At 27.9% G+C, this 17,001-nt stretch overlaps 2 protein-coding genes across 5 annotated transcripts in view; one reads left to right on the plus strand and one right to left on the minus strand.

The window, feature by feature from the left end:
- LOC142332258 (peptidyl-prolyl cis-trans isomerase D-like) overlaps positions 1-8,561 on the minus strand; it is a 35,826-nt gene extending 27,265 nt beyond the window's left edge. Inside the window, exons 1-3 of one of the 3 annotated variants that reach the window (XM_075378577.1) lie at positions 8,474-8,561; positions 4,439-4,621; positions 1,664-1,801 (exon numbers count right to left, since the gene is read on the minus strand). In XM_075378577.1, the coding sequence (XP_075234692.1) occupies positions 1,664-1,801; positions 4,439-4,490 (190 nt within the window). In that variant the 5' untranslated portion in view covers positions 4,491-4,621; positions 8,474-8,561. Of the gene's footprint in view, positions 1-1,663; positions 1,802-4,438; positions 4,828-8,473 lie in introns of those variants that run through there. The other 2 variants (XM_075378578.1, XM_075378576.1) reach the window with 2 other exon arrangements.
- A 2,138-nt stretch (positions 8,562-10,699) lies between these two features.
- The window catches only part of LOC142332354 (uncharacterized), a 195,975-nt gene continuing 189,673 nt past the window's right edge, over positions 10,700-17,001 (plus strand). For both annotated transcript variants that reach the window (XM_075378758.1, XM_075378759.1), the window contains exons 1-2: positions 10,700-10,944; positions 14,346-14,713. In XM_075378758.1, coding sequence (XP_075234873.1) covers positions 14,540-14,713 — 174 coding nt within the window. In that variant the 5' untranslated portion in view covers positions 10,700-10,944; positions 14,346-14,539. The remainder of the gene's footprint in view (positions 10,945-14,345; positions 14,714-17,001) is intronic.

Genomic DNA, 17,001 nt, shown 5'->3' on the forward strand with positions numbered 1-17,001 from the left:
TGAAACCGTGCTTTAACTGTGAAAAACATTTGATGTAAAATGCCAGTATTGCCTCTAATGAAGTTCTTCAACCACTGACAGTAGTAAACCCTTTTAGCATAATCAGCATTAGTTAGCTCATGGAAAACCTGCAATACGATATGGATAACATTTCAGCATTCTCCTCATTAAAGTTCTTACCTAGTGAAATGTTCTTTTCCGGCTTAGTCTCCACAAAAATTTATGAGATCTTGTAACTACTAACATCCTATAAAAAAAATTTAAGAAAGTTTGGATGACCACAATTGCCTTTTACTGAAGAAAATATACAAATGTTTACATGGACTTTAAAAAATGTCTTATAAATAGAAGGCAATCTTTGAACTAAATAAATCCTGAAGAAGAATCTAACAAATGTTAAAGGATTTATAATTTATGACATTACTTATCAAAATGAAGTAAATCACAATTTCTGGTTATCAATTTTATAGGCTAATATAGTGTTTTTTTTAAAATTTAAATGGACTTGTTCACAATCATAACTGTGTGGACTGATCAGCTGTGTGTCTTCATGAAATAATGCAGGCAAAGCTCAATTTATCTTTGGAAAAAAAAGAAAATTTTTATTACCGATTTAATAGGACCTTATGTTATTTTAGAGAATTGCTTCAAGAACTAAAAAAACATGAAATTCAATTGTCTAACTGGCAAAAAGATGGAGCCATAGCTCACTTTACAACAAAAATTCAACATTTTTTAAAGGAAAAAACAGATTGGATACACACACATTTCCTTCCTCACAACACTCTGTTTCCTTGCTTGTATGATTTAAGACATTGTTTTTTACTTTTTTAGAAGAATATTAAGAATTTGGCGTTTTTCCACTACCAGAACAGATGAACTAAAATATGAATGTAAATACATTTGATATTATTAACCAAGATAAGAAATGACTGTGCATGTAATGGTGAATCAGTCATTACATTATTATAGAGAGTATTTTATAAAATGAAGGACGTTTTAAACAATTTCATTTAATTTTTATAAACAACTTCTGAAGAATATACATATGTCTTATGTAATTTTTTTAAATCAAATCTCATCAAATTTCTTTGATGAGAAATCAAATTTCTCATTACAGAAGGGGGAAATTGAAATACACACCACCAAAACTAATACTAGTAAATTAAAACTAAATATACGGCATGATAAAATAATACATCAATGCTGCTGCCAAATGCCACCCAACTTATGACAGAGAACTTCAGTATTTTAAGTATTACATTAAAATTTAGTAAAGATTTTACAGATTTCAGTTCATTCAGTGAATCAATCCCCCTCTTCAGCTATGGTTAAAAGGTGTCCTTTAAAGCATGTTATCAATTACATAAGCAACATATAAACATGAAATTTTATTTTGAACTGTCAAACAAATGTTTAAAATTAGTTTATGGTGATGCCGCATTAAGATTGTTTACTAGTGGTTTGAGCGGTTTTGTAACTGCTATAAATTTTTTCAAGACAAGGAGAGATCAGGACATCCTTTAATATCAAAAAAATTTCGAAAGAGTAAGTAAAGCATTTAATCAAACAACCACGACTGACTATTCGGAAAATTTCCAAGAGTCTGAAAATAAATTATTCAGATCCGTTCAAAATATTTTAACAGGTTAAAAAAAATTACCTCTATGAAAAATTGTGCCTTTGTAGTGAAGAGGTTTTCTAAATTTCCCAATACCTCTATCACCAACACATAAAGCTCGAAAATTTTCAACTGTTTTTGGTACTACATCTTTAAACAACTCCAAGACAACCCTGCCAACTAAACAAAAAAAAAAAATCATTAAAATAATATTATATTATGTATTAAATATTTATACATACACACATGCGCACGCACAGACATGCAGACACACACAAGATCTGTCCAGAAAATAACTGAACATTTTTAATTATACCCAAATGGAGATATTTAGCGATGTGCGATTAGCAGCATTATGTTCCGCATAACCTCCTCTGTAACCACATGTTCCTGGATTTTTATCTCATTTAGTTTTGTGTTATTGTTATTTGAGTGCAATGTGTTAAGTATTGGAAACGATTTTTATAATGTGTGACTTTCAGGAGCAACGATACAATGTAAAATTTTCCCTAAAACTGGGGAAACTTTTACAGAAATATTTCAACTTTTAAAACAAGCTTACGGAGATGATGCTCTGGGTTGTTTCCAATGTTACAAATGGTTTTCACAATTTAAAAGTGGTTGTCAGTCAACTGCAAATGACCCTTGACCAGGAAGGCCGTCGACTTCAACTGATGACACTCGTGTTCAGAAAATCCAACGATGTGGTGCATGTAAATCACCAATTGACTGAAAAACTGAACATGCATTGAGTTGCAACAAAGTTTGTTCCTCGTTTGCAACAGCAGAAACAACATCCAGTGGACATTTGTAGGTAAATTCTTGAACAAGCCAATGATGATGAACCATTCATGCAAAGGATCATAACAGCAGACAAAATTTGAGTTTACGGCTACAACATTAAGGCAAAAGCTCTGTTTTGTTTTTTCAATTTCCATTAAAGTGGACATTTTGAATTCTTGCTTCAGAGTGAAACAGTGACCATGCATACTATCAAGATGTTTTACAAAAGTTACATGAAAAAATCAGCAAAAAAAAACTAGAGGATTGTGGTGAGACAAGTCATGGTTCCTTCACCATGACAATGCACCCAAAAACTCAGCTTTGTCAATTTGTCAGTTTTGTACCAAAAATCAGATGACTCTCCTCCCTATTCGCCAGACCTGACCCTTGCAATTTTTTCTAATTTTCATAATTAAAATCAGTGATGAAAGGTCAACCAACATTTTAAGACTATAGATGACATTAAAGCAAAATCGCAACGGACATTAAAGGCCATTTCAAATGAAGCTATCAGAACTGCTTTGCAACGTGAAAACACTGCTGGGAAAAGTGTGAATACGGGACGGGATTACTTTGAAGGGGACAAGTACCTATAACCTGTAAAATTAATGTATCGCACAAAGATATAATTTAAATCCGCACAAAGGAATGAGACACAAGAAACAGCTTTATAATGTAATAAAAAATTAGTGAACCATTTAAAGGATGTGCCCACCAATATATTACAATAAAATTAAGGTGCACAGGAACTGCCTCAGATCCTTAGAAAGAATTCTTGAAATCAAGATGCATGTATGATTCATATAATGAAATTTGAAGCTTAATTAGTGAGTGCATTGCTTACAAAATGAACACTTTTCCCCCATCCTCGGCACTCATTTTCAACTATATACACACACTTTTTTAACTGTACTTAATATAATGTATTTTTGTACAAAGTAAAATTGCAATTTGGTACAATTTTAATATTTCTTGACAACTCAAGATAAATTTGGAGAGGCTGGTATTATTCAGAAATAAAATTCAATCCTTTGGTTTTAAGTTCATGAAAATCAGTTGGCCAGAATTAAAAATAGAAAAGCTGACATATTTAACCGACAGACATGGATAATTACTGCATCTTGACATAAAAATCCAAATGGACAACTTTCTGAATATTTTTAAAATTCAAATTAGAAAATCAGAGTAGCTATTAAAATCTGCAACAAAAACAAACAGGGTAAACCAGAAAGGGGATTCTCAATGAACCAAAAAAATAATAGAAATTTAGTGCAGTTAAAAAGAACCTATCTGTGTAGAAATAAGACGAAGTACACCCCAGAAGTGACCCATTTAAATTAAAATTCTCGCAAAAAATAAATAGACATAGTGCCTTGCATTCATGATGTTCATATATTTGTTACAACTGATTTTTACATTAATATCCAAGATTTTCCTGAATAACTACTGTAACTTTATTGAATAAAGCAAGTGCTGAGCTACACTACCAGTCTGTGCACACTCCGTAACTATAGCTTGTTTCATACCTGGTTTATAAAGTAAATATTTGCTTAGTAGAATCCAAAAAACCAAGAACAAAAACACAGTCCTGATACATCAAGAACCTGATAGCATTTAATCATAATCTGTCTAGCGAGGTCTCTGTTAAATTTACACAATGAGAAAGCAAGTAATAATCCTCTGCTCTCAGAAATAACTACTGTGAAATTATAAAAAATATATTTTATAACATGCAAACAATAATTCCAGCAGTAAAACTGTTCACAGTTCATATATTAATGATAGAATTGTCACGGTTGAAAAGAGCGAATTTTACTTCTTAAATGATATTTTTAAAATATTTTGAATTTATATTGGCACTTCTGTTAAAGAATAACCTTACAGCAAGGTTATGTTAAAACTTCATATCAGGTATGGAATACTGCAATAACCTATCTAAAATTTTCGAACACCCGGTAAAAAATAACACTTCTGCTAATTTTAAAAACGTTATGATAAATGACAAACTGTAAAACAAAACTAATCTGTACAAACCTTTTTCTTCTTCAATATTTATATCAAGATAAACGAAAGGATTTCCTTCCATTGTTTTTTCTTATTCCCTTTTGCAGTACAAGGACTCTATCACTAATGTCATTCTAAAATATACACCACTGTAGAAATGCATTTTTCGTACAAATATTTCACACAATAACAATACGTAATTGAACGCAATATCTGTAAGAATAACAGCACATCAATCAAGGTCTGAAAAAACTACAAAAACGAGGTTAATAACTTAGTTACAAACTTACGGCTTAGTTCATGTTTGTTTATTAATCGAACATGTCACTCAAGAGTGTCATGACTGATACAAGCGCCCACACTTTATCCGCCATTTTAAGCATCACCGCCACATATATCACAGATCCAATGCATATTACAAGGTGTTGTAAACGGCAGCGGTAAATAATTTGCTGAGTTTAAACACGAAAATCGTTGATAGTAATTAGCAGAGAATTAATTACTACGAACTATGAAAGCATTGATAGTTAATGGAACTATTAATTTTCCCAATTTTTTTTTTTTTTGCCACTAATGGCTATATAAAGATTTCACAACATTTTTTTGTATCACTGAGGCAAGATAGGTAAAATAAATAAATCCTTACTCGTACATAATATACAGAGTGTATCACGAAGTTCTCCCGGGACTTTTATAACCTATTCAACAATTGAAAATAACAGAAAAGGTTCATGTAAACATATGTCCTAAACTGCTTCGTTTACAAGTTACAGCTAGTAAAATATTTCGCTCAGATTTCAGCTACCCTAGGAAATGAGGTCGAACTGAAATATTTAGTACGTTAATTAAGGAACAGAATTTAGTGATTTCTTTTGGATTTTGACCTGAAAAATCGAATAAAATAAATTCCGGAACCATATCTGCAGTAGTTTTTTTAGAAATTTGGGGTAAAAACCAATAAATTGAAGTAAAATACCCTGTTTTTTATTTATGTTTGACGTGTATAATAAATTTGTTGATAAACACCTAAATGTTTTCAACAAAACTTGTAGAGAATTTAATCGTGAACAAAATGGTGTAAGTTAAGTTGAACAAATAAAAGTTAGAAAAAATCGAATTTTATTTACAACAGTTCATTACTAAATATGTCAGAAAAAAACGTATTTAATGTAAACAAAACGCAAATTCTTCTTTGACAATGTGAAAAATTTGTAAAAACAAAATTTACTGTTGAAAATTGCATGAAAAAACAAAAAAAAAACTGGAAATTACACAATAATTATTATTTTAAAGTTTAATTACATGGTGTTCTGTGAACTGTGCAGTTGTTAGTGGAGGTTTTCTGTGAATTTTAGTTTGAATGTTAGCGGTTTGCCATTGAAGTAATGCTAAATTCATTTACAAGAGAGGAATATGCTGATATGGTATTCATTTTGGGTGTGTGTAATGATAATTCTCTAGTGCTGCAGTAGAATATGAAATACGTTTCCCGAATCAGAGGATTCCAGATCCCAAAACAATTAGCCCGACTTTTTATAATCTTCAGGAAATAAGTTCACTACCTAGTATTCATATCAGCAACAATTGATCTGTCAAACACGACGCTGTTATTGCTATCAAATTGTTATCAAAGCAGTCCAGGCGTTAGTACAGATGTTCTAAGCAGATCAGAGTATGCATTCTATGGTTTAGAGGATACTTAAAACATCCTTATGTTAAGCTTATCATAATGTTATCCTTATCATAAGCAGCTAGTTCAATATCTACACATAGGAGACAGTCAGCTTCGCTTAGAGTTCTGTAACTGATGGAATACAAATCAACTTTAAAAGTATGTATGGTTTACCAATGGGACAAATTTCACTTGAGATGGTATCAAAAACTTACACAATGAGCATAAATGGGCAGAAGTAAATCCTCATGAAAATACTGATTTAGCGTCAATGTATGGTATGGCCTCCTCTTCACAGTTAGCTATATGGACCAATCATATTACTTGGCCACTTAAATACTGAAGTCTACTTGTACTTTCCTCAAGAAGAATTGCCGCAGCTACTTGAATATGTCTTCTAGTGCTGAGATACAAAGTATACATCAAGCACAATGGCACACCTCCCCTTTTCCTTTTCTCTTGTGCTGTTTCCATTTACTTAAATCATAATTTCCATGAAAAATACTTAACACTGAATTTCAACATCAATGGTTTTCCCTAAACACAATCTTTTAAAAAGTTCTTGGTTAGCCAGAAAATATATTATATGAGGTGACTTTTCATACAGGGATAAAAACCTTGATGTGTTTTGCCAATCGGAGAACACATTTGTTCCAAAGAGTTATACATTTTCAATGCTAGAGTGCTTTCAACAAAAACAAAAATTGCATTTTTTAATATTGATATAATAGCTATTAGCTGAGAGATTTTTTTTCTATTTGGTAATTCCAGTTTGAAATTGGCAAAACTGAATGTTCTACTTCTATTGTCAGTTAGAAAGGTAATTCATTAGCTGTACAGGACCTCTGTCAACAAGTATATAATATAGTATTGAGATACACTCAATAATGATGATATATGGTCTTCCTCACAATTCTGGAATAAATAAATTTTCTTTAATTTGGATTTCTATTTATTTAATCAGAAAACTTTACTGAAGCTATTGAAATTCTCTATCTGCTCTAGTTTGGGGGGAATGCATTAAACAGATACGGAACTATGTAATTAGACAACCTATGACCGTATAATGTATTTAGAACTGTGTAATAGGCTTACTTCACTTTTATATTATCAAATCAAACTTGTACACCTAAATATATACTCATCCTTGCAAGTTAGTACTATAAACATGAACACTACACTGTTTAAATAATATAATAAAACAAATAAAAATAACTACAAATCTGGGGTCTGCAAATCTAAGCATGAGCCCTTGAAAATATAGTACTGTTTTGTCCAGCTTCTTCAGATGCTGTTGTTCTCATCCTCATAAAGGAGTTTTTGGGGTTCTTCCTGTAATTGAATATTTAAAAAAAATTTGGGTATAGTTTTAAAATAAGACCCTACCATCTATTTTTTCCCCAATTATTTAGAGAAAATGGAATATAAAGCAAGTTTTCTTTTGATCTTTTAAATTATTATTTTAAAACTTGCAGAGTTTTTTTTAAAGAAATTCTTTTAATTTTATTTTAAATAAATTAGTAGGAAGATCTTTTAAATGAGTCAGTAATTTATTAAAAATAGGTAAACAGAATAGTTCTGTTATCTGGTTTAATGGAGCTAGATATTGTTATTTTCTAAGAATAAATTATTGTTTTAAGCAAAAATTGCACACTAATACAAGTATAAACATAAGGAGTGAAAAATCTTTGAATAGGTTTCTTCCATAATAGTTGCACATTTGTAGAAATCAGTCTTCCTCCTTCAGCTTAATACAGCTTAATAGTAGGAGGAAGAAACTAGCTTCCTCCTACTATTAAGCTAGTAACTTAATTACTAAAGTCTGTAAGTTTCAAAACTGATATATTTTCATGTAAAATAATTTTTAACTGAATGGAAGCTATTTTCCAAAAATGGAAAACATGCCAATTTTTAAAAGTTCATGTCCTTTAACAAAAAATGTTTACTTCAAAAATATTTAGCAATAAATTATCAATAAGTCACTAAATGATATTGAAGAATCATTACTTAAAATTATTTTTTTTTTTTAGTAAATCAATATAAAATTAATACTGAATGAATAACACGGATCAGATATTTTATTTGACATGTGTCTGTACTAAACTTGTTTCCTAATAGATTTTTGAAATCTTTAAGTATATATTCAGATATTTAGAAAGTGAATCTTATTAGATATGTTATTGAATAAAAATTTAAGCTACTTCACCACGCTTATTATTATTATCTTTGTATCTTTTACTTGCCATAATTTATTAATATAATTTTAGGCTAAAATATAAGAAAAAACAAATGTGAAATCACATTAGCTCGGTGAAAATAAAATAATGACTTCAAATTGAACAAACAGTGCAGCATTAAACAAATAAATAATAACAGTAAATTAAATAACTGACCCTTCTTGACACTGTTTTATAAAATTAATGCACAATATTACAATTATAATAAAATTTTAAGAAAGTTAGTAAATTATATGAAAAGACACAATAAGTATTACTAAACCTAGTAAATTAATTTATAAAATGTTGTGTAGTTATATTTGCAAATTATGCAAATGTCTCAAATTTCTTATTTAAAGGTAGTTATTTAAAATAACATCTAATCATATACTTCCGTTTGAAGTATAAACAATGAAGGTCATGGTCTTATGCAAGAGAGGATATGCAAGCAGTGACCTTCTGTACAAAGTTTCTGTAAGCATTATAATAATTGTACTCCGTGTTATAGGAATTATATTCTATTGAAAACTACATTTTAAATTTAATTAATTAATAAAATATTGTCTATTAAAATATCAAAAATGAGATTATTAATTATTCTATATACTAATTGATCATAACATATTGACCATTGTGTTAATAAAATTTACTAAATGAGCAAATTGAAAGTTTGATTAAAACAAATGAACGTTATGGAACTTCACAAAATTTAACCTTTCTCTTTATCTCTTTTTTCCTCTCCCCTTTTTCTCTTTTTCTCTTTTCCCTTATCCCTATTTTCCTTTTTCCCCTTTTACTTTGCTTGAAAATTGGCCCAGTAGTTTTTTAGTCTATAGCAAACACACATATGAACATTGCCTTTTATATATATAGAAGAAGGTCTGTATATTTCTTTATTTGTTTCGTAAATATCTCAACACCGACACACCACCTTACAGGTATAGTTTTTGTAAAAAATTTTTCTTTTCACATAACTAATATACAATCTGAATATGAGCCAATTGCACCATAAATACAATTTTTCAAAATATCTCAACCCCAGTGCCACCTAGCAGATCCAAACTAATTCAGATACCTTTGCGGACGTGCGCACAACTACTTACTGAAGTTTCATTGCAGGATGAATGTTATAGGAACACATACGGGACAAAAAAACAAACATTCATTTATATATATATATATATATATATATGTATATATATATTACATATATAAAATTGAACAGAATAATTTGCATACTTATCCATAATAAATTTGAAAATTTATAAAACTGTAAAAAACAAATTATAAACAATTATTGTGTTTTTACAAATTTGTTAGTATTATATATAATTTTTTGATAATTCATTATCATATTGACCACTGTGTTCAAATTTAATATCTAATTTTCATTGTAAACTGCATCTTTACTTGGTATTAAATTCTACATCTATTATATTAAATGACAAACAATCAAAAGAATATGTTTTAATGTAAAAGATTCAGGATACCATGCAAGCTTGTTATTGGAAATTAATGTGGTAAGTTTAACTTATCTAGATACGGTGTTTTGGTGGTTTATTTTTCATATAATCCTATATATTTATATAACTTTCTGAAAATTCAAGTAATTCAACATACTGACCAATGTGTCAATTAAACTCAAAAAACCTAATAAATACAATCATATGTATATGATTGTGAAATAAAGATTTTTAATCCAGGATCAGGTTTTCATGAGAACTAACTTACTCTATAGCTTTTGTAAGATTCTATTTTGATTATTTCATTGAATAAATTGAATGTTGTTACTTTCATAATATCTAATTTATATTGTATTCTATGTTTGAATACTTTTTTCCCTAAGTTTTTGTTTAATTTTATTTTTACACATACATAAAGTCATCATAAAAGAAAATAAATTAAAAAACAAAATACTATTATTCTATTTGTGATTCTCTTACTTTAAATCATCCATCAGTGAGGGGGAAAATAACATCTAGTTGAAACAAATATTAACTTTAAGAAATTGCTTCAGTTTTTATTAAAGGGGTACTAGTATTGATATAAACACAAAACTGTGTACAAATAAAGCATTATTCGGTAGCAACAGAGGCACTGATAGTATCAAACATATTACTTATTTAGAAGATTCGTGTATAGTGTAGCTGTCACATATGCAACTTTTAAAATTGAAAAAGTATCAAACTGCTGTCTACTTTTCGAGTTTTATTTATTTTTAACGTAGTACGTTATGCTTTATTGTAATGGTTAAGAATTTTTCATTTGAAAAGAAACTACTGTAGATCGTTTTTTTGCAAGTAACTGCATGTTATAAACGTATAATATTATTATAAATATATAAGCAGTTCTCTCGAAAATAGGACTGTAATCAAACAACGTAGATCTCCTTGAACATTTTTATACTCTATGTTGCTTAACCAACTACTGTTAATTTGAAATTGTTTCTACCTGTTAAAACTTGTACGGTTAGGTGTTAAGACGTTCGTAATGTAGTTTATTGATTAATTAGTTCTGTATTTACCGGATTTACTGTATTTACTTTACTGTGTTATTAAGGGAAGTAGCGTTTGTAATGGTGGGCATCACAATTATCTCGTTACGTTAACTGAAATTTTTTCGTTGTTCTAACCCTAGTTGAGAGAAATGTAAGTACAAAAACTATTTTATTTGTAGTTATTTGGTTTGAAATAAATCTGGGATAACAGTCATTTCAATTCAAGTATGTTTATTAATGTTTTGGTTAATTTTGTCTGTTCGTATTCAAAATAGATTTACTATAACAGAATACATTGTACATTAGCAACGAAATATATATATATATATTTTACGTTAAAGAAGCATTAATCATTTTTAATGTTTTTGAAAGAGTTACGACAATTTGTTTTGCTTGTATAGTCGCAGTTTAGCTTTTTATTTTCGAAACGGCTAATTTTTTTGGATCCTTGGCCATCAAAGTTGTTGATAAATAAAATCCTATCTGCTCAGCAAGTAAAAGAAATACTTGTAGTAAATTTGTTGAAAATGGAAATTTATTTAGTTTTGCAAATAAGTTTGCTTTTGTTACAAACTTAAAACCATGAGGCCTATAAAATTGAAAACAAATTATCTTGGACAGTTATTTATTTTGATTGATTTTTCACTAAATTAGCATATTTTTTATCTTCATTTGTGTACTTTATACATGAGTAGTGAGGTTGGGTTTTAAGAAATACAACAGTTTGTACAGTTAAAATCAGGTACAGTGTTAAAAATGTGTATATTTAGATTTCTGAGGGCGTAATACTGAAATAAAATTTTGTTTTGACAGGTGTATAATAACGGATATTTAATCATACAATATTAAAACTTAACATTACATTGTAATACTTCACTATGTTTCATGTATTATTTTAAAGTATTAATATGGACTATAAATACTTGTATTTTTTACTTTATAATTAGTTGTGACTGTTTCTCGTCAAAGTTTTATCACAATTTAACTTGATTCATTGAAAGTAATGATGGCACATTTTAGGGTGCGCTTAGAAAGAATAGAAAAAAGTTTTCTATTGCTTTTCTTCTTTTTTTTAACGATATGAATTGTAATACTGAGCAATATCATAATTCATTAAAAATTAATGTATTTTAATGATGTGAAAATTATTTTGTAGAAATCCGAGTGTAACTAAAAATTCATATAATATATTTTTAAATATATAATTTATTATAAATCATAATTACAATTACTTTTATAAGCACAATACAATACATAGTTTACTAAACAATAATGATACTACAGTATGAAACTCATTAATATATTGAATTATCAAATTGAACAAATCTTCTTCATCCTTATGGTGGTGACACCATAGAAATTCACATAAATAAGAATCCAACAAACTATTAGCCATCATTAAAGGTTGCATTTGTTGTGTATAATTTGTATGTTTAACGTTAATTGGATAAGGTTAGCAAGTGAACTGAGCATAGGTTACATTTGATTAGGTTATTTTGATCTATGTACAATTTGTCATGTATAGTTAAAAAAAATAGAAAACCTTTGGAAAGGAAAATTCTGAAAGATACCCATTTTACTACTTTCCTTTTTAGTAATTGTAGTATTTTACTTTTTAGTACTTGAAACAACAAACCCAGCCATTCCTATCATGGTCTGTATATATTATATACTATATAGATGTTATGTCTGCATTATATTATGCACTGATCAGATTAAATACTTAATTATGATATAATTAAGATAAAGATTTTATAATATGGTTTTGTTTGAGATTATGCAATTTACTTTTCTTGGAAAAAGTTAAAAAAGGACATAGGTCAAAGAAAGCTTAGCGGTTAATGATACCTTATTGCATTGTTTTTTAGTTAAATTTTAGACACTTTCATCTACATACCTTATCCATTATTTAACCATATACATATACTGATAGTGAGCATAATTATTTCACAACATATTGGCCGAATAATGAAAATGAAGTTATTTGTTTTGTGGTAGTTATTCGATAAATTACCATTAACAATGAAATATTTACCGCTTAAAAAATTGAAGTATAAGAGTTAAAATTAATTTAAATTGTTATCCTCATTATGTTAAATTTTATCAATATTAATTTTGAGATTATGTATGTATGTGTGAGTAAAATGAATACATATTTAGTTGATAACTTATTTTCTGCCTCTTTGATTTTTTATGTTCTTTAATTTGATATTTTAATTTAAATCAATCAATTTGGCACATGCCAAAACATGTGCATTATGATAAAGTTTCATTATTTTAAATTAATTTATACTTTAATGCCTATCTTAACAAAAATTGTAAAATGGTATGTATAAATTTTTATATTCAGTGTGTGCAGGCTGTCTGCTAGTTTACATTATATGTAAACCATCTTTTTGTCAGTATTCAGTAATAATTGTTATAATTTATATGGAGAATTACATATTAATATTTTGTGTTGTTTAGATAAATGAATAAAAGTCTGTAATTGTATGGTGAAATTAGGAACATTAGTAAAAGTAAAGTAAATAGTTGTCATGCTGAACTCCCCATGACATCTCAAGTTGGCCACCAAAAGAGAACATGTGGAATAATGTTTTTGTTCATCATTAATTAATGTTAGAAGGCAAACTGTTCAAAATGTTACAAATATTTGCATGATGTAATGTGAAGTATTGTTCATGTATGACACAAAATAATTATAATGAATTATGCTGAGAATCCCTGCAGATAGTATTAGAATTAAAAACAACTTTTCTGAATGACGAGAGTAATTTATTTGACAGAATTCTAAAAGCTAGTACCAATATATGATACATACAGGATTTGTTAAAATTTAGAAATTTCAGTGTTTTATAATATGGAGTAATGTGATAATCTCATTTTAATCTAAAACTAAAACCAAGATTATTTATATACTAAAAATAAAACCTGGGAACTTCCTGATGGAAGGCTGGATGCCATGTAAGTTACAGAGTATTCAATAAAAATTATATAGGTAAGTTATGAAAAAATAGGTGTGGTGCATGTAATAATGAATTTCTGTGTAAAATTTACAAAATATAAAAAGGGTGGTAGGATTTATCATAAACATTTAATGATTGTAGGATGAAACTGCAGTAAAATTTTTGTTATGATAAATATTGAAATTTAAACATTAACTGAAAATTTAACATGATACGTTATGAATATGATATACAGTAAATGAATTTGATTTAAAGAGAAAATAAAATTGAATTGATTCAAACAATTGTTAATAAATTTATTGATATTGAGTAAGGTACCTGATGTCCAAACATCTGGAATACTTGGTGAATTCCGCTATTTAAATTGTGTCAATAAGTTAAAATTTAAACTGCCAAAGCTTTTTGTGTTTAATAAACCTGCTAACATTGATCATTAAATTTATAAAACAGGTGCAATTTCACATCCTGCTGTAGACATTTATTGTCTAATGACTATTGTATTCTTTGTTGATAAAAAAATTTAATTAAAAGAATTAAAGTTGTAATTATAATTCCAGTTTTATTAGTATTTAATTTTTTATTTCAGGTTTTACAATAATTATTCACATACAGAAGAAATTATGCAGCTTTATAAAAGGAAAAGAAAATTAATGAACTATTAAATTGAATTACCTTTTTAATGAAAATTATATAGAGTAAATTATTTTATTATACAAAATTATTATTTTTATACAGAAATAAAGCAGTGTGATATTCTTTTGATTAATAATACTAGTTAAGATGGGTTTAACCGAGCAACGATATAAAGATATTAGAGAAAAACTGGATACATTAGGTTACAGACAACCATTAGGTATTGATTCTTTGCTTTTAGTTGAACATTTATTAGCTGATCTTTTACATACTACTGAAAGTCTTAAACATTATAAAAGCATTGCACAAGAAACATTAGAGGTAAGTTTTTTAATTTTTTTTGTTGTATTTGTTGCATGCTAAGCTTGTGATATAGTAAAACTTCAGTTCTTTTATATTATATTTGCATATTACACTGTATTGAGTACTTTTCCAGTATTTTTTAGCTATTCTGCTAACAGAGAGAAATGCCCTTTTTTTACAGGAGACCAATACTAGGCATCCAAAAGTTACAACATTGAATGAAACAAAGATTTCAGTTACCTGGAATAATACTAAGTCATTATCCTTTCCTTTTATCTGAAGGTCCTGGGTTCGAATCCTGATCAGGCATGGCACTTACATACGGTAAAAATCATTCATCTCATCCTCTGAAGCAGTACCTTATTTAATGGTGGTCTTTACGTAAATTAATCACTGCAGAAGTTTTGGAATAGCAAGAAACTTTTATATGATGGATTCCTTCACAGTTTCTTATTCACTTCCTTCATTGTTTTGGTGTCATTGCCTGTTTTATCTTTCCCAGCAATTGAGAAGTAAAAGTGTAGTCGTGATATTCCAGGAATCATTTTTAATGGGTAGTCAAATAGGAAGTTTTCTATAATAAAATTTTATAATAATTAATTGTAATTTGTATAGCTTGTAGATTTTCAGTTTATAGCAATTTTTCATTGACAATTTGAATGTTTATTCTTTTTACGTTGCTTATAAAACTTTGCGTTTTTACATGTTTAAAGTTACTAGGTAAGAAATCATTAAATTTTTATTAACAATGCCTGTAATAAGATATTAAATTAATGCAAAATTGTTTACTTATTAGTCTTAAGTAGATTAGATTATCTTACATTTTTTCTCAGAGATGTTATTGAATTTATTTTCTTATTTATTGTTATATTGTAGTTTCTTTTTTTACCATGGCTGTATACAATTTCATTTGGGATTGGCCCTCCTGTTTCTCTTACCACCATTCTGTCCTGGTTTTAGTCTGGGTTGTTGAGATGGCCATGGTTTTTTAGAACTCTTATCACAAAAAACATTCTTGTCAAGTGGTCATCATCTTTACACATGATATGGTGATATTAGCACATCGTTATGTAATTTTTTAAAACTGTTTTATGAGCGATATGTGTAATAATTACCAATGGAATGTATTGTTATTTTGTTGTCTAATTCTTTTAGTTAAATATATTTATAATTTTCTCAACCCTTTTTCGCATGTTTTGAATAAACTTGCTTATGAGCCTTTCATTTTTAAAATTATTTTTCTCTTATTCCACTTACTTATTTTTAAAATATTAGCTGTTCTGGCTAAATTCCTCTTTTTATGAACTTATTTTAATAAACTCCAGTACCTTATTTCTTTTTATCTCGATTCTGTTAAATGTAAAGTTTGAACTATAGTTTACTTTAATTTGTTTCTAAATGTTGTAATATTATAATTTCTTAACTATACTTATTGTTTTATCTTTATTATTACAGCTGATGTTTTTCATTTAATATCATTTATTTATAAAAAGTAAATAATAAAAATCATATGTTGCAAATGAAGTGTTTTGAAAAATGTTATTGTGTTTTATCTATTTATCTATTTTAAAATTATTTGTGTTATGTTTTACAAACTTTTATATTGGTGTTAATGTTTTATTATATATTTATCTTTTTCTACAGTTATAAAAAAAAAATGAACCGTGGGTGGCAATTTATATGAAAATTTCATGTATTTTTGCTACTACAAGTATTATATATTTTGTACTGTTTCAAGTTGTTAACAAGTTATACTTTTTAACTTATTCTTTTGTGAGTATATACACATTTACATAACAAAATAAACAATTTTTTCTAAGCCTGGCTTGATTGATTTTACTAATAACACTTATCAACAATGATTTTGTTAAATAAGAGTGAATAACTGATTCTTTTAGTATTTTTCATTCTGATTTCAAATATGGAATCACAATTCTTTTATCAGGCTTTGTTTTTTTTGTAACTGCTATTCCTATTTTCAGGTAGTATCATGTATGAACTCCATAAGTATAGAATTTTGTGAATCTATTTTATTATATTATTTTTCAAATAAATAGCGTTTGTTTATTTGTTGTTGTCCCATTGATTTGTTAGACATTAGTTATTATGCTTATTATTTACTCACTAATTAAAATGAACAAAAATGTGACCTATTCTTCCTATTTTCATCTTAATATAAACATATCATCCACTCAGTTATTTTTGTTGTGTTATTTACTTATACACTGTTGTACAGATTAGAGAAATATTTTTAATTCTAATTCAAGTGCGAGTTCTCACATGTGCTACATTCAGTTTTGTAGCTG

The sequence above is a fragment of the Lycorma delicatula genome, chromosome 11 (assembly GCF_047948215.1).
Source record: "Lycorma delicatula isolate Av1 chromosome 11, ASM4794821v1, whole genome shotgun sequence".
NCBI classification, from domain to species: domain Eukaryota; kingdom Metazoa; phylum Arthropoda; class Insecta; order Hemiptera; family Fulgoridae; genus Lycorma; species Lycorma delicatula.